The sequence below is a fragment of the Alosa alosa genome, chromosome 13, assembly GCF_017589495.1.
Source record: "Alosa alosa isolate M-15738 ecotype Scorff River chromosome 13, AALO_Geno_1.1, whole genome shotgun sequence".
In the NCBI taxonomy this organism is placed as follows: domain Eukaryota; kingdom Metazoa; phylum Chordata; class Actinopteri; order Clupeiformes; family Clupeidae; genus Alosa; species Alosa alosa.
In genome coordinates this window covers 8,806,532-8,830,877 of record NC_063201.1, presented here as the reverse complement: position 1 = coordinate 8,830,877, position 24,346 = coordinate 8,806,532, and the positions used below count along the sequence as shown (strand labels likewise).

At 44.1% G+C, this 24,346-nt stretch overlaps 2 protein-coding genes across 2 annotated transcripts; one reads left to right on the top strand and one right to left on the bottom strand.

Annotated features, from left to right (window-relative positions):
- The first annotated feature begins 185 nt into the window (after nt 1-185).
- cdc42l (cell division cycle 42, like) lies at nt 186-9,028 on the top strand. The gene is made up of 6 exons (XM_048260075.1): nt 186-283; nt 3,915-4,019; nt 6,161-6,233; nt 7,996-8,105; nt 8,520-8,717; nt 8,821-9,028. The coding sequence occupies exons 2-6, from the start codon at nt 3,915-3,917 to the stop codon at nt 8,908-8,910; spliced, it is 576 nt and encodes a 191-aa protein (XP_048116032.1). The 5' UTR covers nt 186-283; the 3' UTR covers nt 8,911-9,028.
- A 2,981-nt stretch (nt 9,029-12,009) lies between these two features.
- wnt4b (wingless-type MMTV integration site family, member 4b) lies at nt 12,010-18,589 on the bottom strand. Its single transcript, XM_048260071.1, has 9 exons — nt 17,560-18,589; nt 16,779-16,982; nt 16,102-16,255; nt 15,209-15,293; nt 14,654-14,785; nt 14,198-14,340; nt 13,741-13,881; nt 12,994-13,156; nt 12,010-12,519 (listed from the first exon to the last, which is right to left on the bottom strand). Exons 2-9 carry the CDS (start codon nt 16,865-16,867, stop codon nt 12,350-12,352), a joined length of 1,077 nt encoding a protein of 358 aa, XP_048116028.1. The 5' UTR covers nt 16,868-16,982; nt 17,560-18,589; the 3' UTR covers nt 12,010-12,349.
- Nucleotides 18,590-24,346: the final 5,757 nt, after the last annotated feature.

Here is a 24,346-nt window from a genome sequence, read left to right as displayed (position 1 = left end):
CATAAGGTGACAGTCTATGTTGTGATTATTTATAACAACTGTTATGTTAAAATGATAGATAGGTTTCTTTTCGCAGTACTGAACATTTTGGAATCTTGTTGATTTGAGAGGAAAACACCTAAGTACTAAAATATGTTGTACTGCATTGACAGCATTCTGCTGCTCCAGTGACTTTCTGACAAAAAAATGCTGCGCTGTGCGCTTGTGTCTACTACGTCAGTACGCAGAGCAGCCGCAGTTGAAAACCCGGACGTAACCAACGCCTAGTTGCCGGAGAGAAACGGTGAGTTTTTAAGCCTGAAAATATGTGTTCTTTGTCATTATTCTCAATTAAACATTGTGATGTTTAACAATGTGTTTGATCATAATCAATAAGTGATATTCACCACCTTTGGTCGTTAGTGAAGAGTTTAATATAGTGTTTGTGTACCTTCGTTTCGTGTTCAACCTGCCTCTCCCTGCTTTCAAGTCCCAAAATGGTTTGAAATAATTAGCCAGCTAGCTAGCTAGCACATAGCCTTGTTTCTTTTACTTGGAATGTCATGTTTGCCAGCCACGGCGGTATTAATTTAATATAACGAGATTTAGAACATTAACGAGCTGGGAATTTAATACAGCAATATGAGTAGCAAGGAGTTGACGATTCTGCCATTGGATTGTTCGCTAAAGCTAACCAGATAACGTAGCCTACTCGTAAATTTGGTCAGCTAAGTTAACTTAATGTGTCAATTCATTTTGGTGTTTTTTCCCCACGCTTCAAGTTTCGCCTATAACGTTATAACATTAGCAGGAATTGTTGGTAAAGACTTGACCATGATGAAATCCAACGATTACCTTTCCATTAACCAAGTAGCACGTTATAATCCAAGTTAACGAGGGAATTTCTCACTAACGTTATGGCTCATATCTTAACGTTAACTGACTAGTTTACAAGCTCTCAAGTTAACTTGGTGATTGATAAAGCATCATGTTAGATGACAATTAAGTTAGCTTGAATATAACGACGTAAGAGAGTATTTAATTACCTATGACTTACCTAATTGACCAAATCAAAACTGAATTCGTATCAAGTTGTTGGTTTATTTCAACGCTTACTTATCGACCCCAGTTTTAGCGTTATATCAGCTTTAACGTTTAGTTATATGGGGGAGCTTATAATCAAAATTGTGTAAAACTTTGGCCAGCTAGCGTCCTGGCCAGGCATTCATACAACGGCACTCAACAGCCAGACCCGAGAATTTAGTTGTATGTGCTTGTCTCGGGGTGTAACGTCAAGAATGCGGAAGTGAATGTTTTCACTTGTCAATAGCACGCCAGTCTACGACCGATAGATTACAACATAAGTCTACATAACATTTACAGAGATAATAATGTTTGTCATGGACGGAGTTGTTGCATTTCCTAACTCGGTTACTTACACTCATCTTATGTAACGTTCTATCTCAAGTTTATGTAGCCTACCTGTCCTATGACGTTCAAATGACTCACTATGACCAACTCAAGGCCATAATCATAATATACTTTGAGGGGGACATGCCCCCTCCCCCCAATATTCAATTATTCTCAAAATGTTCCCCCAAGAGAAAGACATTTATTGATGTTCTATAATCCAACACTCACCCCTGTCTAAAACAATCACTTGCAGATGTTCCCACTAACTATTGTTCCCATCAGTTGTTGGTGGGACATTTAATGTTGTAACACCATACCAATACTACACTTCCATGTATACTTCACTTCAACATAGATGTTGGCTTATATGGTAGCATTAGCATCGGTGCAGGAATAGAAGGTGACCTGGGGTGAGTGAGAAAAGGAGCTAATATTGGTAGTTAAACTGATACTGTAATTACACTCATCCAAAGACTCATCCACTTAAAAGGTGCCTTAACTTAGTTAGGGTGCAGTTGATTTGTTTTATGAAGTGTTTTCATGATAATCATGATAATAGCCACACAAGGACAACATTAAAAGAAACATGCAAATGTTGCACATCCAAGTTTTAAGTAAAAACCGCAATTTGCTAAATGTTGGCCACACTATCTGGATTTATTAATTTTAGGATCGACAATGATAACCAATATTAATTTATCGGTCAAGTATGCGGAAATGAATGTTTTCACTTGTCTGTAGCCAGTCTACAACCAATAGATTAATTAACTACCGATATTTATCGGTTTGTTGTGGCCGATACGATAACCGATATCACTCTTGAAGAAAAATTGTAAAAAAAATTTGAAAAAAATGGGGACAGCATTTAATAAGCATAATTTCATTGCAGTAATTTTACCTACCACCAATGACAGACAGAACTCCTAAGTCCTCAATGATACAGCAGTCAACACAAAAGCAGTAGCCTAGGCCTATGTGTGGGCTGGAGTAAACACTAAACGCAGATAAACGGCTAGAAACTGGAAAAAAGCTAGCGACCAAATCAGAGTTTGTGTATAGTTTCAACTGCGGATAATTGAATAAATCTGCAACTCCTCTCCTCGGACTGTCTTCTCCCGTATCCTGTCTGTGGGCCTACTCTGTTGTGCCCAACCTGCTGCAGCAGAAGTGAAAGGGGTTAGCCCCGAAGGTCAATAACTTATAATGACCAGTCTGGAGCTGAAGCAGGAATGGTTAACATATTTTTCGGTAATATTCCAAACACCCAAGCGAACAAAATGCAAATATAATAGCGCGGTAAAGTGCCAACACAATAGCACAAGAATTGGCTCTGGGTAGGCTGAGCTCTGTTCTGCTTAGGTTAAACCGAGGATCATTCACGAGAGGATTTTGGGCTCCACAGATTCAACGCCGATCTTGTTACAATGGTGAAATACATCCACACAGCTGACATTATTTGAGGAAGAAGTAGCCAACCAAGCTCAAGTAGGACGGGCCTTACATAGTTGGGAAATTCGGGCTTTTAAAAAATATCGTCCCAAATTATCGGCTGAAATTCTGTTATCGGAACAAAAATAATATGCTTATTTTTTCACTTATCTGCCAATATTATATTGGTCGCCGATTTATCGTGCATCCCCAATAGCAATGCATAGATTTATGTTCATATGATTATAATTACCGTTGTGCAATGCCATTATAAGGAATAACAGAGCTATATAATACTAAACAATTTAACATTATTGTAAAAAAAGAAAAGAAAATATAAATTAAGCAAGTGGCCCATAACAAAGTGCCCCCTCATCCTCCCAATTGCTCCCACTCATTGAATTCCCCTTACTGTGTACAGAATTAATCTAACTAACTTGTCAAACACTTAAGCCCCTTTATTGTACTGGTCATATGTGTCCTGCCATAAACTCTCAAAGCTATTTGACAGATGGCTATTCTGAAAAGTCCTGAATGTTGTGGTGTTTTGTGCTGATCTTTATTGGTTGGTCAGTTCTGAGCTTGTGTTTTTGTTGGTCAGTTCTGAGCTTGCGTTTTTACATGTATTTGCAAATTTTGTTTTCCCTAACCACATTTACAGTTGTCTCTGCTATGCCCAGTTTCCTCATGTATCACATTGTGGCTGTTCCTTTTTGAGCTTTTCTCCACACACAAACCCGACAAATGCACACCACTCTCATTTCCCGCTTCTGTGTGTGTGGTATGTGTGTGGTGTGTGTGTGTGTGTGTGTGTGTTGTGTGTGTGTCTTCGTCTTTACTTACACGTCTTCACTTACACGTCTTTTGCTCTTCCTGTTTATTTGCTCTGTTATCCTTGCAGTCTATGTGTCTGTCTGTGCATTCTCTCTCTCTATCTATCGATCTATCTATCTATCTATCTATCTATCTATCTATCTATCTATCTATCTCTCTCTATCTATATCTCTATCTCTATCTCTATCTCTCTCTCTCTCTCTCTCTCCCTTTCTTCTTCTTCTCAACGCAGAGTGCATCTCTCTTCTTTGTCTTTGCAGATGCAGACCATAAAGTGTGTAGTGGTGGGGGATGGTGCTGTGGGGAAGACATGCCTTCTGATCTCTTACACCACGAACAAGTTCCCATCTGAATATGTTCCCACGGTAAATAATGTAAAGGGTTCTGTCTCCTGGGGTGTTGGGTGGGTTTGGGTGGATGGGCCGTTGTCAGTGTAATTGCACCTGGTTCCTAACAGGAATAAGTTATAGAAGGTGGAGTTTCCTGTGACCTCAAAGACCGTCTGGTTGAATGTTTTGTTACTGATTGAGTGAATGTATTTCTGCATTATGCTACTAAACAAGCATCACTTGCGGCTCCCTAGTAGTCTCGGCAGAGAGTTTGGTGCAGGGCTTTGCAGTCCATGCTGTGATTCGGCATGCACGCGTCGTTGTTCTAGGCGAGAGTGGCTCCATCGGACCAACGACACTTGCTGTGGTTACAGAGCAAAGCTGCACAAGCATTCACAACCGCACAGAGCACGCCTTACTCAGACACAGAGGAAGAACTGCATGAAGTGACTATTGGCTTCTGGCAGAAGACCTGCTTTCCTCTTTTCTTACGAGCCCAGGCCTGTTTTCCTCTCTGTGTTACACGAGTGTAGTGAAATGTTGCTCTTGGGTGCCTGTTGGTCTTATGACCTGTCTCTATCATGTTTGAGTCAGTATGCCTACTGTGAGCCACACTACCACACGAGGTATATGAATACGTTTAAAAAAAGTACATTTCTGCATACTTTTAACAAGCGATTTATTTATGATTTGTGTCTAGGTGGATGTGAGAGAAGTATGACATCTGCAATTATGTGCATTCCCACATGAAGAGCGTAGTATGTGAAACATAGTGCAAGTTTCCTTTTTGCTATGTCCTACTAGTCAGCCTCTTGTTAATGGAAGTGAAAGGGTTAGAAACTTCAACCTGGTTTGGCATTTGAATGAAATTCAGACAGGAAACAGCAATAGGAAATCAACTTTTTTTTGAGTTTCTTTTTTTGACTGTGACTATTGTCCCGAGTTTTTGCATCTTGCTAACTTTCTAAGTGACACATCTGGGTGCAGGCCTCCACTACACTGCCAAAGGACAGGGTCAGTGCCGAATGACTCTTCAGATTCACATATTATGACCACTTTGCTCAGAATCATTATTATGCAAGTGTTGCGCTTCTGGGTGTGGCTTTGATGGCAAGAGAGTTGGGAGCTGAACATTCCCACCCAGCCAGGAGTGTATTTCCTGAGCGAGTGTTTGTGCCAGACACAATGTTGACCACCTTGCTTGGCCCAAATACATGTTCCTAATTTCCTGAAACTACAGTTAGATAACTAAGAGAACGTAACTATGACTGCCATTAATTAAATGAATGCTATATATTTTCTCTAACTCTACTGAAAGTCTTTGCTATCAGTGATAAGCTTCAGCTTTCAGTATTCCGTAACATGCTGTTTGATGTTGACAGACGCACAGCACAGTGAGATTGAAAGCTTTAGTGGGAATGATGCTGTAATCCAGTTGTTTTTATCTGCCATTGTTGTGGAGTTTGTATGTGAAAGAGGCTTTAGTTACACTTTGGGGAAACACCCCGGTTTAGTGGAAAGAGAAAGGAGCTCTCTAATCTAGGTTCTCTAGGTTTTCTCTAGGAGCTCTCTAATCTAGGTTTTCTCTAGGAGCTCTCTAATCTAGGTTCTCTAGGAGCTCTCTAATCTAGGTTCTCTAGGTTTTCTCTAGGAGCTATCTAATTCAGGTTCTCTAGGAGCTCTCTAATCTAGGTTCTCTAGGAGCTCTCTAATCTAGGTTCTCTAGGAGCTCTCTAATCTAGGTTCGTCATGTTTTCTCTAATCTAGGTTTTCTCTAGGAGCTCTCTAATCTAGGTTCTCTAGGAGCTCTCTAATCTAGGTTCTCTAGGTTTTCTCCAGGAGCTCTCTAATCTAGGTTCTCTAGGTTTTCTCTAGGAGCTCTCTAATCTAGGTTCTCAATGTTTTCTCTTATCTAGGTTCTCTAGGTTTTCTCTAGGAGCTCTCTAATCTAGGTTCTCTAGGTTTTCTCTAGGAGCTAGCTAATCTAGGTTCTCTGGGTTTTCTTTAGGAGCTCTCTAATCTAGGTTCTCTATTCTAATGGTATCTTTTGATCTTCAGTCACATGGTCTGTAGTGACTCCATCAGGCATTTGCCTGCTCAGTCTTTGCGTTGGTATCAGGATGCTCTACTGCTGCGGCTTGTGACCTTTGACCTCTCCCTTTCTGTGACCCCTGCAGGTGTTTGATAACTATGCGGTGACGGTGATGATCGGAGGGGAACCATACACACTGGGACTCTTTGACACAGCAGGTGACTCGCGCTCACACATTTTACCTCAACTCACCTGAACTTGCATCACTGAGTGAGAGCCACTATGTAGACTGAGGGCAGATAAACTTTTCAGCCCTGTTGGGACCAGTTTCCTGTCATTGATTAAAGCAGTGGTCCCTAAACTACGGCCACCTCATTTTGGATGGCCCCCCAAAACATGTCCGTGGTATATAGCATCTGGCCCGCATGGGAGTACGACATCGTCAAACTATAACCTCCGTAATTTCCCCCATTCATTCTCTATGGCGAGTCTTAACAGTACACATGTAATACTCTTTTTGTCCACTGGTGGTTGTTTTGGCGCTGTTTCACGTTTGCCATCGAAAACTAAATGAAATGTAGGCCTACCTGCAAACAATGTAAGAGGCCTATGCTGACTGTATCAGTGCTCAAAGTATTCTACAAGTTTATCAATTAATTGTTAATAACTAACTAACTTCTATTCAAGTCATATTTCTGGGACTTTCTGGGATAATTATTTCTATTTTTTTATTCACTGTTCAAATGTTCATACAAATTCAAAGTTCTCATCAGATGAGTGAAAGTGGTCATTTCAGATGTTTTTGCCACCACTTCATAAAATTCTCATAGTTTGAGAACTTCAAATTATTTGTAGGCTATTGCTTGTTCACAACTTGAGCTGTGTATGCAAAGACACAGAGTTCAGAGTTCACACATTTTGAATAAAATACACTTTTGGGACTCCCTGCTAATACTTTTGGGAATGCTATTTTTAATAGTATTTGAGCTACATTTTACACTGATATGGCATAATTGCAATATAAACACAGCTAACAATGGTATTAAATTGCAGTAGCCTATGATTAAATGTAATGGAATATTCAACTAAGGTAGACTGCTGTTGTTCACAGCACTAAGCTATTTATGGTTACTAATAAACTCCGAGTCTCTGGCCCTCTCTTAGAGCCAGGCATAGTGAGCTGGCCCTCGGAAGAAAAAGTTTGGGGACCACTGGATTAAAGGAACGTTTCATCTGTTTGAGTAGGCCTACTGTAGGAACGGAAAAAACACAACGGTCGGTACAACATTGAAGTAGCTGTCATTTTAATGGAGAGAATGGCTAGGCAGCCACAAAACTATCATATGGGGGCAGAAGCTGATGACCGCTTTCTGTGCAAGTGAAGAGGCTCAGTATGTCTTTACAAGTGCTGTGCATCATGGACAGGGGCCTTACGGAGATCACACTAGGCTTGTTTAACTCTTACTAGTTCACACTATGGTTGTTTAACTCATACTAGATCACACTATGCTTGTTTAACTCTTACTAGTTCACTGTACAAACACTGTTTCTTTACAGTTGCTGAGTTAAACTGGGATAGTTACTAGATACTCCGCAAGGTTCCTGTCTACGTTGCACAGCACTTGTAATGACATATTGAGGCTCTTTAGTGAGGCAGGGAGGCTTTTCATTTTTTCCTAACAGTACTCAATGACCTCTAACAACAGGGCTTTAGTCTGAAACATGCTGGAGTTGTCCCTTAAGCCTAGTCCTGTACCAAAAGCTAACCTCTGAAATCTCTATTGAAAAATATCTTTTAGTCTAGGACTCTATGGATGGGGAAACTGGCAGATAACTTCTTCATCATTAATCATCATTAAACACTATCTTCCTTAACGCAGAGATGTGTTTCGTTCCAACAGGGGACCTGATGTAGAAAAGTTTCATGTTGTTGTTAAGCTCCTCAGAGGAAATATTCACATTTGTGTTTCCTGTTCTCAGGTCAGGAGGACTACGACAGACTGCGGCCCCTCAGCTACCCCCAGACCGACGTCTTCCTCGTCTGTTTCTCTGTGGTCTCCCCCTCCTCTTTTGAGAACGTCAGGGAAAAAGTACGCCTTTTTAATCTTCTCTTCTGCACTGCCAGTTTCATACTCGCTCACTGTCGTTCATTGATTGGATCGAGTGGGTTATTGTCATATGCTGCCAAACTGTCCCCAAAGCAAACAGTAGGACAGTATGTGACCAAGCACCCAGTGTGGAAGTGTCACATGACAGTTATTCAATGTAAAAAAAAAAAAACCATGCAGTTTGCTGGAACTATCCTAGTTTTATTTATCCTTTTTCATTAGATCTACCAGCGATTCTTACTCATTCCACTGAAATTTACTGACATTCTGTCTCCTGCTTGCCTGTCTCCTCTCTTTCTGTCGTTCTCCCTCTCTTTTTGTTCTCTCTCTCTCTCTCTCTCTCTCTCTCTCTCTCTCTCTCTCTCTCTCTCTCTGTCTGCCCCTCCTCTCCCCCAGTGGGTGCCAGAGATCTCTCACCACTGCCCTCGCACGCCCTTCCTGCTGGTGGGAACTCAGATGGACCTGCGGGACGACAGCAACACAGTGGAGAAGCTGGCCAAGAACAAGCAGCGGCCCATATCCCCCGAGAGCGGCGACAAGCTGGCACGAGAGCTCAGAGCCGTCAAATACGTGGAGTGCTCCGCCCTTACACAGGTAAATCTCCTACACACACACACACACACACACACACACACTTACACTTGTTTACCCTGGACTCTTTGGCTAATCTCCCTGTTCTTTTCCTCCCATCCTGTAGAGGGGGCTGAAAAACGTGTTTGACGAGGCCATCTTGGCTGCCTTGGAGCCTCCTGAGACCAAACCCAAGAAGCGCTGCATGCTGCTATAAGGGACGAAGCTGGGAAAGGCTGACCAGAGGAACAGACCCAAACAGAGGGAGGGAGGGAGAGAGGGAGCAATGGAAAGAGAGAGGGAGTGATGGAGGGAGAGAGAGGGAGCGATGGAAAGCCAAATGGGGTGGGGTGTATAAAACCTGGGCGGGGGGGGGTGGGGGGGGGGTGCTTAACCGTGGGGGTGGGCATTGAACAAAATGTTTGCTGAAACTGGGAGAAGAGGCCGAGGAGAGGAGAGGAGAGGAGAGGAGAGTAGATACTGTACTGTGCCTTCTTTGCAGTCTGTCCACCGCTAGCAGAAAAGAGGAATGGAAAGAACAGCGAAGGGGGTAAACGACTGATGATCTTCTCAGACTGGCGCCGCTAACCAGGGGATTTCTCCATTTTCAAAAATGTTCTCATGGGGACTGTATACAAAAAGGAAAAAAGAAAAACAAAACAATACACGGCTTCCTTGTAAACTGTGTGTAAACCATTAGCTTAAACGCTTAGATATTAAAGCACTGTGAATATTTAGTTCTCAGTAAATCGTGTTGGGATAATAGTTTTGCGCATTAGTCAGATTTTTTATTAAAGTCGTCCAGCAGAGTTTCCCTGATCTAGAATGAATAGAATCATGTTGCTCAATGAGGTTGTTGGCTTTTTAACGTTTGCCTGTAATAACCCTAAGCTTTTTATAGTAGTGCTTTATACAGAGTTTACGAGCAAGCCAAAGCCAGAGGCGGGGTATTCATCACAGAGTTTGTAAACACTGTGTCCACTCAGCTGTGTAGTGGAGATCAGTCCAGTGCTGAAGCCTTTCATCCCACACTGTTCCACAGACGGCCATTGAACCTTTTGGTGGACACGCGTGTAATGTAAGGGTACTGCACACGCAATGCACCCTCAGTGTTTTCCCCATCAAAATAGCAAGTTGTTTAGTCTGAGTGCTGCTGGATGGTCACTGGGTTGTCATTTCACTCAAGTCATATGTGGTGGGGATGAATCTGACCCCCAGTGTGTCATGTGAAGACGGGCGCTACACAGCTGAGTCGTGTTTATGAGGCTATGAGAATCCCTCGTTTTGTAGTGGACCAACCCTTGCAAACACAAAGTTGCCTAAAGACAAGAAGTCGATTTCTTCTGCTGCCCCTGAAGACGAGGCGTGGGAAAGACCGTGTGATGCAGCCTGTCAAAGTCATCCCCGCCAGCAGTGACCCCCCTGCGGGATGGATCTGGCCTGGACCTGCACCGGACCCGGCCATGTTTCGCCACAGGCCAGGTTTCGGGCATAGACCCGGGTCTGATAACGTCCCAGGGGTGACTGCTCTCAGGGATCTCTCAGGACCCTAAAGTGACCCAGACCCTAGAGGTCACTCATGAGGTGAGGGGTCAAGTGTGTATGTCCCACCCCCCCTGGTGCCATCAGCATATCACAGGCCAATTCAAGCCCATTTATCCTGTGTTGAATGGTGTTTTGATTTTATTACTTTTTTTCCCTCTTTGGTGGGCACTTTTTTTTTTTTTTTTTTTTTTCTTTCTTTCTTTTTTTTTTTTTTTTTTTTAAAAAAGCGGTGGACCAGTTTTGAAACTTTAGTTGTTTTTTTTTTTATGAATTTTATTTTTTATTCTTTTGTTAGGTTTTCATCTTGATTTATTAATAATATAACAATTTAAAAAATATAATATTTTGAATAATGTCGGCAATTAAACCAACAATCATGGAAAATTCTGAAAGTAAATTTTGTGGGTTGTAATCACATTATATTTGTAATAAAACTCCTTTAACTCAACCAGTTGTAGTCTTGTGAAGTGGTGGCCTATATTTCACTCAACTGCGCAAATGAATGCGTGTGTGATTATGATGATGGTAGTATTTTTCAAAGAACAACAGTTTTTATTTGAACATGGATGCTGCACAGAACACAGGTGGTGGTTTAACACAGGCTCGACCCCAGCTGGGTGTTGGCTGACTTCTCTCCCAGAACTGGCCCAGTGTCACCTAGGATGGAGGAGGTCATGGGGCCAGAGAGGGTTGGATCATATGACCCCAGGCTTGTCTTCACTTACAGGGCCAAAAGCACAACGGGGGATATGTCAAGTACATTGTTTAGTGGCAAACCTGGGTAAATTAATCCAGAGGAAAAGGTAAACTTCCTAATAGAGGTGCACTAGGGCTTCTTTTAAGAGATTTACTACAAACTATGAGTTAAAACATACTTGAAATACCCCTCAGGACAACGGAGGCAAATAAATAGAAAAGATACTGAAGGCATACTGTACAAGTACTACAGATCTCACTAGACTAGAGTAACATTCCATCTACGGAAGCCCTTAAAGGATAAAAATCCCCTCTGTTATTCTTAGTACGTCTCGGCCATAACAGCTTTGTCAGTGTGCGTTAATGATTTCATGTGGGAGTGTCTGAGTGCCTTCTGTCAGCGCTTGGTTACTGGGGTTGTCTATGTTGTGACTGTGTGAACTGTACAGTATTGTCAGCCCTGGTTCGGTCTACCTGCCTGTCATCATGAATCCTTCGGACATGTATGAAGATGTATATTACGGTCAGAATTGACCTGTAAAAACAATTATGTAGAAGCAGAAGGAAAAGTGTAAAGTAATTCAGAAATTCCGAATAATTGACATTTCTATTGGTTGGATGAATTTTTCAAATTAACTTTTCAAATCAGACACAAAACACCATAGACTGTTCTATATATACAGTCTATGCAAAACACTTATACCCTGGAAATCCAGAGTTCTCGCGAGAGCACAATGGAATTGTCTCTGCGAGACACTCTGTCAATGATGCACGTTACTTTTTCCCCTTGCATTCCAGGGAACCAGCTAAACTGATGAAGACAGCGCTGCAACGTTGGAGGACAGTACACATTGGTCGTAGTATTATCCGATTGCGTCGAAGTCCGAAATCATTCAGAGTAAACATGGTCTAGTGTTATCCAATTGCGTGCAGTGAGATTTTTAAATGCTTGCTTGTTGCCGCCCCTCGAGTTTGGCCATTACATTGTTCGTGGCCAGACCCTTAATCTTTCTAGATTACCAGAGTCTGGATTTTCCAGGCTAAAACACTTAAGGACTGTCTCAAAACTCCTGTGTTTTGGAATGAGTAAAGACTTCCACATTTAATGTTGGGTCAGCAGAATTCTAGACTGTCTAGACATGGTTCTGCATTCAGCACAGTGAAAGGGGAAGGGGGTGTTCTAGAACACACCATTTTGTACTTGACTGGAATTAGAACATTAGAATATGTATTTGACTTAATGTTCTGTGTTCTTCATACAGCATCCTTAATGTATGCCCACACATGTGTTTCCTTTTCCTGGGTTTGGACTAAGGGGATTCCCTTTTTACGGCGTCAGGTTTTGCGAGTAGGTTTGAGAGTGCACATCCTGTGCTCCGTTCTTTTGGGTTCCGTCTGAGAACCGGGTGCTAGGCCTACTTATTGCAGGTGTGGATGAGCACTGTGTTCTTGCACTGCTGGCAGCGCACCGAGCAGCACCAGGAGAACTTGCAGGAGCAGCGCTGCACCACCTCGGCCCGACCAGAACGGTACCCGGGGCCACAGCACAGCAGCTCGCAGCCGTCAGGCGCCAGCCGGGATGTGCCTGTGGACAGGACAAAAGTTACTGGACAGGACCACACCAATGGGGCTGAATACCTGTGTATATATGTGTGTGTGTATGTGTACACGTGTTTGAGTATCTTCTGTGTGTGTGTGTGTGTGTGTAAAATGAATGAACCTGTGTGAGTGTCATATTAGTGTAATATTAGTGAAGGTGTGTGTGTGTGTGTGAAGGTGTGTGTATTAGTGAAGGTGTGTGTGTGTGTGTGTGTGTGTGTGTGTGTGATATTAGTGAAGCTGTGTGTGTGTGAATGTGTACACGTGTATGTTCTGTGTGTGTGTGTGTGATATTAATGAACCCGTGTGTGTGTGTATGTGTACACCTGTATGAGTATGTTCTGTGTGTGTGTGTGTGTGTGTGTGTATAATATTAGTGAACCTGTGTGAATGTGTGTGTAATATAGTGAAGCTGTAGGCAGTAGTCAGTAATGCCATTGCTGCATTCCAGTGTCCTTACCATTGCAGCGGCGGCCAGCAGTTCCTGGGATGCCATTGTCGGGGTCCAGGCGACAGAAGTCAGGTGAGGAAGCCAGGTAGACAAGGTCCCGGGCTGCAGGTGGTTTCACCTGGGGGTCCTTGGGAAGCAGCACTGTTCTGGAGCCCACACGTGACAATCGCACCTGAGGAACAGAAATGTCAGGTATTGGCTGACTAGTTTCATCCTATTTTCCAGGTCTAAAGCTAATATGTTGGATGTTACCAGCATTTTAGCCAACTAATTGATGTTGTGGCTTGCTGAAATCCTGGGCTGGCCTGGCCTGAGCTGAATGAATCAGTCATAAACACAGATGTTTCAGACTGACAAAGCAAGTCGGCGTCAGTCCTTGTGGTATGTGCTGTGGTATGTGTTGTTTTATCCTGTTTCTAAAGTGTTTCGCATAAGATGCCCCATGTGGTGTTTGTTTCGTGCTGTGGTTTGTCGGTGAGAAGTCACAGTTTCTGTGTTTGTTTTGTTTGTGGCATCATATAAGATGTGAGGTGTGTCGGTGAGAAGTCACAGTTTCTGTGTTTGTTTTGTTTGTGGCATCATATAAGATGTTTGTTTTGTGCTGTGCTGTGCTGTGGTGTGTCAGTCAGAAGTCTTAGCTTTATTTGTTTTATTTGTGGCATCAAAAGTGTGTTGTTTGTTTTGTGTTGCATTGTTGTGTCTTTTGACCTGTTGTGTATGTTGTTTCTTTTGTGTTGTTTTGTTTGCGGTGTTTACCTCAGTGGCGCCGTCGAAGCGCTCCTTCAGCACCGCTCCCACGCGGCGGAACGGAGGCATGACCTTCCAGCATGTTCTGAGCTCACAGGAGCCCGACACTCCGTGGCACTTGCACTCCACCTGCATGTTGTGCAGAATGGCCTGGGGGCATGCACCACAGCACAGGGGGGTAGGAGGAGGAGGTGGAGGAGGAGGAGGAGAAAAGGGAAGGGGTTAGGGCAAATGTGAGAGTGTAAAAGGGTAAAGTTAGACAGCAATAGTAAATAGTTACAGGGCTTAAAGTTTTTTAGACCCCTGGAATTCAGGTGTGGGCAGGTCTGTGTAATCAGTGTTTTGATTTGAAAATGGATCATTTTATATAGTGGCTTTGAAATTTCCTGAAAACTGTAGGTGGGTGCTGTACTGTTTTCTCCCTCTCTCGGCTGTCGGTCATGGTTAGAGCAAGGCCACTACCCACCTTCCTGCCCGCCTCGTTGTTATGGATATTCATGAGCGGTCGTCCTGACGACAGGCCTTTGGCCCGCTCCGGCTCGTCCACAAACGTTTGGGAGAATGCCACACCGTATGACAGGTTATCCGAGCATCCAGACCACTGGAACCCTAATAGAGACAGGCAGGGAGAGAGAAAGTCAGACAGATGAATTTAATTTCCATTCACTAATACTCACGGACAATATTATATTATAGGGCAGTATACATTTACACCTTCAGCAGTTACATTCATCTAAAGCAACAGTATACATGCTATACATTCTTGTAAGTATAGTATAGTATGAGGTAGTATAGTGGAGTGTAGTGTTTTGTATGGTTTGTTGGACCAACTGCTAGCGTTCTGATTTGAGGCTGCTTTTGCTGCCTTAAGGTTTGGGGCCCGTGTGCAGGCAAAGCAGACGCCCATTCCTGGGCAACTCACCCTCTGGGCTCACCCCCCGGACTTTGCGGTCACAGCCGCACCTCTCCAGCTCCCCCCGGCTGCAACCACGTGTCACTGCAACTGCCAGCGCAGCTGAGGCCAGGGCGTGGACAAAGGCAGCCTCACGGGTGCCTGATCAGAAAGGAGAGAAAACGGAATGCTTTGGCTTCAGTGATGGACAACTTGGCAATCTCAGTTTCTCTTTTTTTTTTTTTGTCAAGTACTGAATGCTCAGATCCTCAGATGACTGTGCTGATATGGCTACAGTGTTAAGAACTGAAGCAGAGCCTTTGTGTTCTAAAAACCAAAATGGTGTTATTTTCTAGTGTTACGTACTTTGGGTATTTGACTTAAGAAGCCTAATCTTACACAACATTTACTGGCTGAATATGAGTTTATGGAGAATTATTAGCTAGAGTTTGTCAGAGGCCATTAGCCTACTGTTGGTTCCATAGCTGCAGTGGACTCTCCAAACTTGTTTCATTGACTTGGTCAATGCCCAGGGCTCTTAGAGATGTTTTGATATGTGTCTGAATGCAGGTGACCTTGACCGACCTTGATTCATCACCCGGCCGAAGATGTTTACCCCACGCGGGGTAGTGGAACAGTTCCAGCGGCGGTTCCGGAACTGGTGCTGACACTGTGGAGGTGGAACAGAGAAGTGACTGCTAGAGAGTTCTACAGGAGAACAGAGTGACTGCTAGAGAGTTCTACAGAAGAACAGAGAAGTGACTGCTAGAGAGTTCTGCAGGAGAACAGAGAAGTGACTGCTAGAGAGTTCTACAGGAGAACAGAGAAGTGACTGGTAGAGAGAGTAACTAGACAGAGACAGAGGCAGGCTAGTGGTGCTAAAACACTTAACCACATGTCACGTGCACTACACTGTGGGATCTGTGCTTATGTCACATAGTTGGTCAGCAGTAGTTATTTTAACCTGCATAAACAACAATTTAATAGCCTCAAGTGGCCCTCCAAACTCCTCTAGGTAATGCAGAATTGCCTACAGTGTATAATTGTGTGATGACAATGAAATAACAGCACCAAACTTTTCCTGCTCGGTTAGGCGCACATGCTTTAGTGAGTCAACGGTTAAATCTTGACCATCCTCTGATAAGCTGAGTTGGTGCCTACTACAATATGTTAGTGCTTTGGATCAGAGACTAAGAGTAATCATATATCTTGCGCACTTTCACTTTTTCTTTTTCAGATACCAAGGTCAAGTGCATATCGTTCAGACAAGAAGGTGACTAGACGAAGAGAGAAGCCATTGCTCATAGAATACAACAGAAAATGATCTTTCAATTTGCCTTACATAAGCAAAAGACAACACAGTAAAAGAGAAAAGAAACCTTAGGGAATATTATCTCCCAATTGTGTGGCACTTCTCAGGGCTTGGGCAGTTAAAGAGTGTGGTCAGTGTTAGCTGATCTTCGAGACGGGGCTCTCACCTCCTCAATCACCATCTCAGCTGCCCTGCGCACGGACTCCATGACCTCCCCCCGGGCACGACACACCCCCACCTGCCCTGCCGACAAGCCCCGCAAGCGGCCGCAAGGGCCCGAGCCGGACACCGGCCGAGAGCGGGGCAACCTGGCCAGAGACCTGTGGCAGAGACGGACATTTACGGGACATGCAGACAAGGAGACGGTTTATGGGGACAGTAGTGACCACAATGCTGCAGGACGAGTCTGTTTTGTTGAAAAGCTCGAGGTGCTGTGAGAGATGGTCAGACAAAGGCCGAGACTGAGAGAGCGAAAGAGAGAGTAGACAAGCAGAAGGAGAGGAAGGAAGAGGTGAACTGAGGGTGAAAAAGAGAGGAAGACATGTTTTATTAGGACAGCACAACATAACAGTGCTGGTGTTGGTTGCTGAGGGCCATGGGCCAAGTTTTGTGAGAGAGAGAGAGAGAGAGAGACAGAAAGGGAGTGAAAGACAGAGGGGAAGAAAAGCAGGTGGGGGGGGTCAGAAAGAGGGAGAGAGAGAAAGAGAGGGAGAGGTTGAGAGAGACAAAGAGAACAAAGGCCGCATGAAAAGGAGGGAGAGGTTGAGGGCCTGGGGTGAACAAAGATGTCACCATCTTTTACAAGTTATAGCATAACAAACTCTCTCAGGCACGCCAACTTACAACCAGTTGGTTGCCATGGCATGGTGAGTTGCCCATAGCAACAGCAGGAGGAGTGGTCCTGTGAGATTCACAGTGGAGACAGTTGGCATGAGACTGACTGTCTGTCTGTCTGTCTGTCTGTCTGTGAGGTTGGTCTCTGTGTCCTGCCCGAGATCTGTCTGCCTTATCTGGTGTGTCTCGAGTCTGGGGATAATCCCCTCATATCTGGAAACAGAAAACGGGAAGATACACATCAACAAACCGTAGCAGGGCTTCTTGCCACCTTATGTGCAATGGACATCCACTCTAGTAATCAGCATCATCTCATACATGGACAGGAAAAGTCTGGTTACAGCTCATGTTGTTACTTTGTAAGAGCTGAGTGTGAACTTGCCTGTTCTCTCAGTACAGTCACCCATTGACCATTTAAAAATGCTGACAGGCTGCTTATGCTATTTATACTCCGCCAGCACTCAGGTACCAGTAAATGTTCTGTGTCTCCCCCACACAGCTGCCAAGCGGTGCTGTTGTGTAAGTGTTGTGAGGTAATTTTGCCAGGTTATGACTTCTTTCAGCCCCCACACGTGTTAATTCAGGTCAGTGCTGGAGCAAGCGGACAGCTAAATAAAGCTCACACCCTGGCCCTGGATCCCCCTCTGAATTCTGCTGTAAACCAAAGCCATGTCAAGATTCTAACAAAAGAGGGCGCCGTTTCATTCAAAAGGTGTTATGTACATTAGCAAGGCTACAATGGCACCCTACCGTTCCAATCTGTATGACAAATTGAGGAAAAGACAATTACCTGTTTTAGGTGCAAAATTCTCCAGGTGTTGGGCTCCTTAGAAGTGTTTGTGACTGAAGAGCTTTCGATCCTATTTAGTCACACCTCAGAACAATATCACTATAACTTATTGAAAAATTAAGAAGTTCTTTCCACTTCTGTTGACAGGATAAAAATGTCCTTGCTTGTAATTTGGAAATGATGCAATTGAAAAATATCATTTTATATAATTTAAGTATTATATATTTTCATGCATTTCAATTTTTAAATCATTCACTAAAGAAAAATAGTTCCTTTTAATAAAAGTGGTTTATACCATAACCACCAAAACTTTTTTCATAGTCATCAGGGTCATCTTAAAATCTATCGATGATCAGGTAGATCTCCATAGACAAACTCAAAGCAAGCAGAAATGGCTTGCCAGAACAAAAGTACAAGTAAAAGTAAAGTAAAAGTACAAAAAGTATCAATTTCAAAGAAGGTAAAACTGAAAGAAAATCATCAGTCAAAAAGAACCGATTACATCAAGTTTCTCAGATTTTTCCCTCTGTTACTCCAGTAGCCTTCTTTCAATCATGCAATCCAGTCTGGTGGTGATAGGGGAGTGTGAATGGAGAGATGGGACAGGGGTTATAAAGGAGAGAGAGATAGAGGGAGGGGGTGGTGATGGTTACTCGGCAGTACATTAACACTGACACTGAGGAATGGCCCTTGTCTTATTGTCCGCTCCAGCACAGAACATAATATGTGACCCCAGAGCAAAATTCTTCAGTGTGTGTGTGTGTGTGTGTGTGTCCCAGAGAATGAGAGCTTTCAAACATTCGGCCTACTATCTGTTTCCTAGTATCAGTGGCAGGCACATCCGAAAATGTCGCCCCTTAAATCCGGACGCGCTCACAAAAGGCTGTGCGTGAAAGAGAGTGTGAACCTGAAAAGCACGAGGAGCCCGCGTAGTAAATAACGCTAAGCCACACAATAGGTGCGCAGGGATCCCCAATGCATCACAACACTAACCTGCCCTGTGTGAGTGTGTGAACATGTCCCACCTAATGTTTAATTTTCCCAAACTTTGTTGCTCTTTTTACGAGGTCTCCCCTCCCCTCCTCGCCCCCCCCGGCCCCCTCGTGGCCCCCACCTCTCTTTCTCTCCCCCTCCACATTGTCTTAGAAGAAGGGGTGACATTTAGACAGCGCGGAGAAAACACAGCACCGACAAATATTGGAACTGAGGCTGATAAATCACCTCATGTGAGGGAGAGGAGAGGCAAGGCAGAGAGAGAGAGAGAGAGAGAGAGAGAGAGAGAGAGAGAGAGAGGGAGGGAGAAAGACAGAGGTGGGAAAGAGTATTAGGGGCGCGAGAGGAGGTTATTGAAATGAAAGATAATGCACATATCCTCCCGTAGGGCTTAATGTTTACAACTAAGTGTACCACTGCACCTGTGCATGTAAAGGTGAAGGATGCTGGCCTTCACAGTCTCAGTTGTGGTCGCCTGGCCACTGATCTCAGCTGTCCCCTGTGCCTGAGAGACTGAGAATACATGGGAGTTTTAATGCGACAGACACTTCAGTGCCAAGTTGTGTCTTCAGAACCCCTGTGCTGTGTGCTGGGCGTGTCCAGGCATGTCACAGTCTTACTGCTCACTGAATGATTTATGGAGCCAGATTTAAGTGTTTGTCTTAATTATCTATTAGTGTTTAAAAGTATTTTGTGTTCTGTTGCGTGTGTTTGTATGAGGGGCAATATGATTGGCTTTGAACGACTTGTGTGTAGTGCGAAGTGCCAGTCTATCTCCAATATCCAGACATGAGTAGGAGATTGTTCTCTATCTCTCCCATATTGACCCTAAATTACTCTCTGGTTCTGTTGTCGTTATTTACTGCCTGTCTGGATGACGCAGAAGAAACGTGTGTCATGTGGGCTCTCATTTTGTTCTTCTGTGTCCGCAGCTGATCCTAGCTGTACCTGTCCACCCCCTATCACTCCCCAGCAAGTCTATAAATAACCCCAGTGCTCCCCAGATTCACAGCCTGCCTTGCTGTTTGCACCTCCTCCTCTCTCCTTTCCTTGTTCATTCTCTCAGTCCTTCTCTCCATCCATATCTCTGTCTTTCTCTCACGCACGCACCCTCCCTCTCTCCTTCTCGCTCTTATCCTCCATCTCCCTGTCGTATTCCTCCTTTGTGTCCGGCCGTCCTGCTCGGTGACGTCTGCTGCTGTATCCCCCGGCAACCCCATGGCAATCATTGCTGCAGTGTCACGTCCGGCGCCTCTTGTCTCCTTGTCCCCCAAGCCTTTCACCTCGCGCTCGTAAATAATGCTCCGTCTCTCGCCCCTCCATCTGTTCGGGCCATTTTTAATGCCCACCGGAGCGGCCACATGAGCCGAGATGAGCTGGTTGAATCGTGAAGAATTCTCTCTGGGGCACTAGTGGGCTCCCACAGTGTTCGGTTAACACATGGGGTAACTGTGCTCATGTACGGGCAAGAGATGATGCGCTTCATTTCAGAGTTGTGGTAAAATGTGTGTTTGTGTGTATCTACGTTAGGGGATCAGTGTGTGTGTGTGTGTGTCTACTGTATGTGTGTGTTATAGCAGAAAGATGGGACGTGTTAACTACACTGCCCACCACCAAGTTGGTGTGGACTGTGAGTTCTGATTATTATGGGATGGCTAGTTGACCTCATTCTGGGATGGTTGCAGGGATGTCTGGGGGTTATTATGGGATGGCATCCTGATCCCTCCCCTCTACTTGAGCTCCTGACTGCTGAGGACACATTTGATCTCGTATGCTTTGCGTTTGATTTTGGGTCAAAAACAATAGTACCCCATCACAAGAGTGGCCATATGTGAACCCATTCTCTTTCACATGGTAAGACACTGTGGGCAGAATGCAGAGTTCAAGTCAAAAGCACATGCGGGTGAAGAGCCCCAGCTGTCTGTAGCTGTCGGTGCGTTTTCTATCATGAGTTGTAGTGAAAGTGGTGCTCCATCTACAGTGCACTCGGGTGTGAATGTTATACACAGGAGGTCTTTACAGACAACAGGAGAACAGAAGAAAGTCTGTGTGTTGGGGGGCGGGCAGAATGCAGGATCTCTCATATTATGGGATGGAGGGGTTACAGGGGTGGTTGCTTGGGCAGTTGCTCGGTATATTATGGGATGTTGCATGGGGGTGTGGCTTCCTAGAATGTTATGGTCTGGATAGCATGTTACAATGGCATGTTTTGCACAAAATAGCTTTGTCAGAGTCCAGAGAAAATGAGTTACCTCGAAATGACATGGAACATGAAGTAAACGTTTCAGCAGATTTATCAGGTAGAATTTACTCAGCTAATTCAATAGAATGAAGGGTGAGTCTGTGTGTGTGTGTCACATATGAGAGAGAGAGAAAGCAGGTAGAAGATATTGTGATGACAACAGACAAATTCAGTAGCACTACACTGCTCCTCTCTTTGTCTGAGACTGCATGATGCAATCAGATGTGTGTGTGTGTGTGTGTGTGAGAGAGGGAGGGAGAGAGAGAGGAGAGAGAGAAAGAGAGGGGGGGTGTTACGCACACCCAATAACATATCCTCCTTGGACCATCCTTTCAACATTATATTACTGCTACAGTGGATTATATGCTGTATATGTGCACCATATTTACAAAGATTGTCCTGATGTCAGTGTGTGTGTGTTTACAAATGCAATGAGTCTTGTTTCATGAAGGGTGAGGTGGTGCAACCCCTCCTTGTCCAACTGTTGTTTGTGATTGGTGATTCATCTACCCCCCACATCTCCATGGTTACTGGGCATGGGCAGACTGGTGGTGGTGTGGTGGTGGTGATATGTGTGTGTGTGTGGGAGGGGGGGGGGGGTAGAGAGGGGGACATGGTGGCAGATGTACAGTACATCAGTACATACATAGATTGTGTTTAGTAAACTCAGTCATCTATATGAAACTCATCAGTGATACAGTGTTACGTCACCCCAGTTTTACCCAAACAAAGCTCTTCTTAACGAGGCCATTAAGACAGACACTAACTAACACTACAAACAAACTCCTCATGCTCCCCCAAAACCAAGCCAACAGCTGAAGCGATGGGGATCCCGTTACAAGTAAAACAAAAAGCTCAGGTTAAATCTCCTTTAGAGGAGAGCCCCTGGCTCTGGCAGGGTTAGGGTTTGCTTGCCCAGCCGATGATGTACTGTAGCTGCTCGAGTAAGCTGGGCCGGGGAGCCAGACACATGGGCCGAGGTGGAGGATGGATGTGCTGTGAGTTGGTGGGCTGGTCCAGGCAGGAGGAACGAACATGCGGCCAGCTGGAACAGAGCATCGGACACTGAGGTTGTTGGGTTCGAGCGTCTCTGTTGGGCCAGAGAGCGGGGCTGATGATGGGTACTGTGAGGGTCAGGCTGACCGAATGACTTGTGATTCTTCTCCAAATTCCAATCCTGACAATTTATGATATTTCATTACTCACTTTCATTAATCTGTTGAATGTTTTCACTGTGCAATAACTGTTGTATTCCATTTAGATAGATAGATAGATAGATACTTTATTGATCCCCGAGGGGAAATTCAGGAAATTTGTAGTGGTTTCATTTACCCGTTCTTTCATTTCTGCTGACATTATTTTGACTTCCGCATCACTTGCCTTGCATTGGGAAGTGTTTGCTGGAACATGTTCTTGAAATTACGCTCCTCAAAACCTCATCAGGCTGCAAATGCAAAAGCACAATTGAAATATAAAGTACCCTAAATGAATTACTCATTGTAGTAATGAGCTATTGTTGTTTTCAAGTTAAGCACAGAAAACAAATCTGAAACCCCAGTTAAGTTCCTCATTAGTGTTACATTAAGTGAAGCAGCAGCAACGTCACCACCTGACAATCAGTCAATCAAAATAGCACAGTCAATTTGAGTTTAAAGAGCAACAGCATTACCACAATTAAGGCCTCTGTTGTAGGGACTGTATTTTGCTCTCCATTTTGAGCCATCAGTGATGATAACTGTCACAGTATGACTCAAATCCAGCCAGATCACACATCAGACTGTATGAGTGGCTTATACAACACTTTCATACATCAGCATTTCTGATCTTTTGCAGCCCTGTTTAATAGAAACCAAGCATGGTGCCTGATGGCAATTATTACATTGATTGCTTCCAGCAGAAAATGTTTAGATATTCAAACCACAGCCAGCAAAGCCAAACAGAGCTTTCCCAGACAGCTGCTGGCCTGGATCAGGACGGCACCTGGGCCATACCAGAACCAGAATCAGATTTTTCTGGGGTAATCGTGTAAACAATTCCGGAATCAAATTCTATTAGGGTAATAGTGTTAACAATTCCAGAAGCAGATTCTATTCGGGCAATAGTGCGTCCATGAGCAACTAGCTCGCCTACAAACACTAACAATGTCGCCAGTTTGTTGTTGACAAGTGAAAGATCTCAACTCATAAGTGGGATGTTCTGAAATGGGAACTTTCCTACTTCCCAGTTGCATGAACCCACAATTACATAGTCAGATAATATTAGGGTAATAAGTGTAAACAATTCCAGAATCAGATTTGATTAGGGTAATAGTTCAAACAATTCCAAATCAGATTACATTGTGGTAATAGTGTAAACAACTAGAATTGGATTCTAGTAGTGTAATAATTGGTTATGGTTGTTTAGCAGACAATAATACAAACAACTCCAGTAATTTATTTCATCTGGGTAACAGTGCAGACAATCCCAGTTCGCTGTGGGTAGTCGCACACTTGTCATAACTAAGTCACAACACCATTTACCTGGCAGATAAAGCAGGAGCAGTTTTGGCTCTGATATGGAACGGGCCAGCACATCTGGACTCAATCCCTACTAGAGTCAGCTGAAGCCTAGCAAGAATAACCAGTAAGATTTGTTTTCCACTTGGTCTGGGAACAGACATCCTGCGGCATGTAATAAATCTATTACAAGAAAAACAAGGTTTGTCTATTAAATAACAAGACTGTTATTACCAGTATACAAACTAGACGACTACAAGTTGTCTTCATTACAATAAATTGCTGCATCAGTCTCATCATTCATTTGCCGGGGAGTCTGTTTCTTCGGTCATTACTCCATTGATGACTCCCACGGTCTCAGCCTCTCAGCCCATTTCATGGGTAGCAAAGCAGAAAAACAGCAAACTCATCACAAAGTGTACAAATTAAACCAATTCCTACCAGTCATGATTCATAGCACAACAGCCAGACTGGAGTAGTAAAACTATTTGTTGATTGCCCATAGAGAGGAAACATGCCTTGCAATAATGGTCTGAAATTGATTCTTTCAATTGCCTACACATGTTGCACTTGATCCTGGCAAGCGTGCTACAGTGTATTATTTACAGAGCCCGGGCCGCCCTGTCACCCAGTACAGATGAGGTCTCTTGCCCAGGACATGCCAGTCCTGTTTAGGCTGAGAGCTACTAGATGTTGTTAGCAATTTGTAGTCTGTGGGGTGCAAGAAAACCGGCCAGGTGGACAGTCAGCCGAAGCATATTATGGTCTGTCACTAGTGGCCCCGGGTTTCCCTGGAGACCATGTGACTGGTATTTTTCTTCCCTCTCTTTTAGGAGTTTATTATGGGATGTCAGAGGCTGCTTATAAGTATTATGGGATGTCTTGGAGGGCGGGTGGGGGTAGTGTCTCCATAGCAACGTGGTTGCTAAGGGGGCTGGGACTAACTGCAAGGGGAAGGGTGTGTGTGTGTGTGGGGGGGGACTATTATGGTCTGTACGTTGCGAGGTAACTATGCAGAGTTGTGTGAGTGTTCGAGAAGGGGGTGTTATTATGGGAT

Excerpts from the sequence above, each read along its gene's own strand:
- wnt4b (XM_048260071.1), bottom strand. The coding sequence starts at position 16,867 with ATGCCAACTGTCTCCACTGTGAATCTCACAGGACCACTCCTCCTGCTG. Across the intron at positions 16,256-16,778 it reads GCCATGGCAACCAACTGGTT|GTCTCTGGCCAGGTTGCCCC; the intron begins GTAAGTTGGCGT and ends TCTCTGCCACAG. Across the intron at positions 14,786-15,208 it reads CGGCCGGGTGATGAATCAAG|GCACCCGTGAGGCTGCCTTT; the intron begins GTCGGTCAAGGT and ends CTTTCTGATCAG.
- cdc42l (XM_048260075.1), top strand. The coding sequence starts at position 3,915 with ATGCAGACCATAAAGTGTGTAGTGGTGGGGGATGGTGCTGTGGGGAAG. Across the intron at positions 8,106-8,519 it reads TTGAGAACGTCAGGGAAAAA|TGGGTGCCAGAGATCTCTCA; the intron begins GTACGCCTTTTT and ends CCTCTCCCCCAG. Across the intron at positions 8,718-8,820 it reads AGTGCTCCGCCCTTACACAG|AGGGGGCTGAAAAACGTGTT; the intron begins GTAAATCTCCTA and ends CCCATCCTGTAG.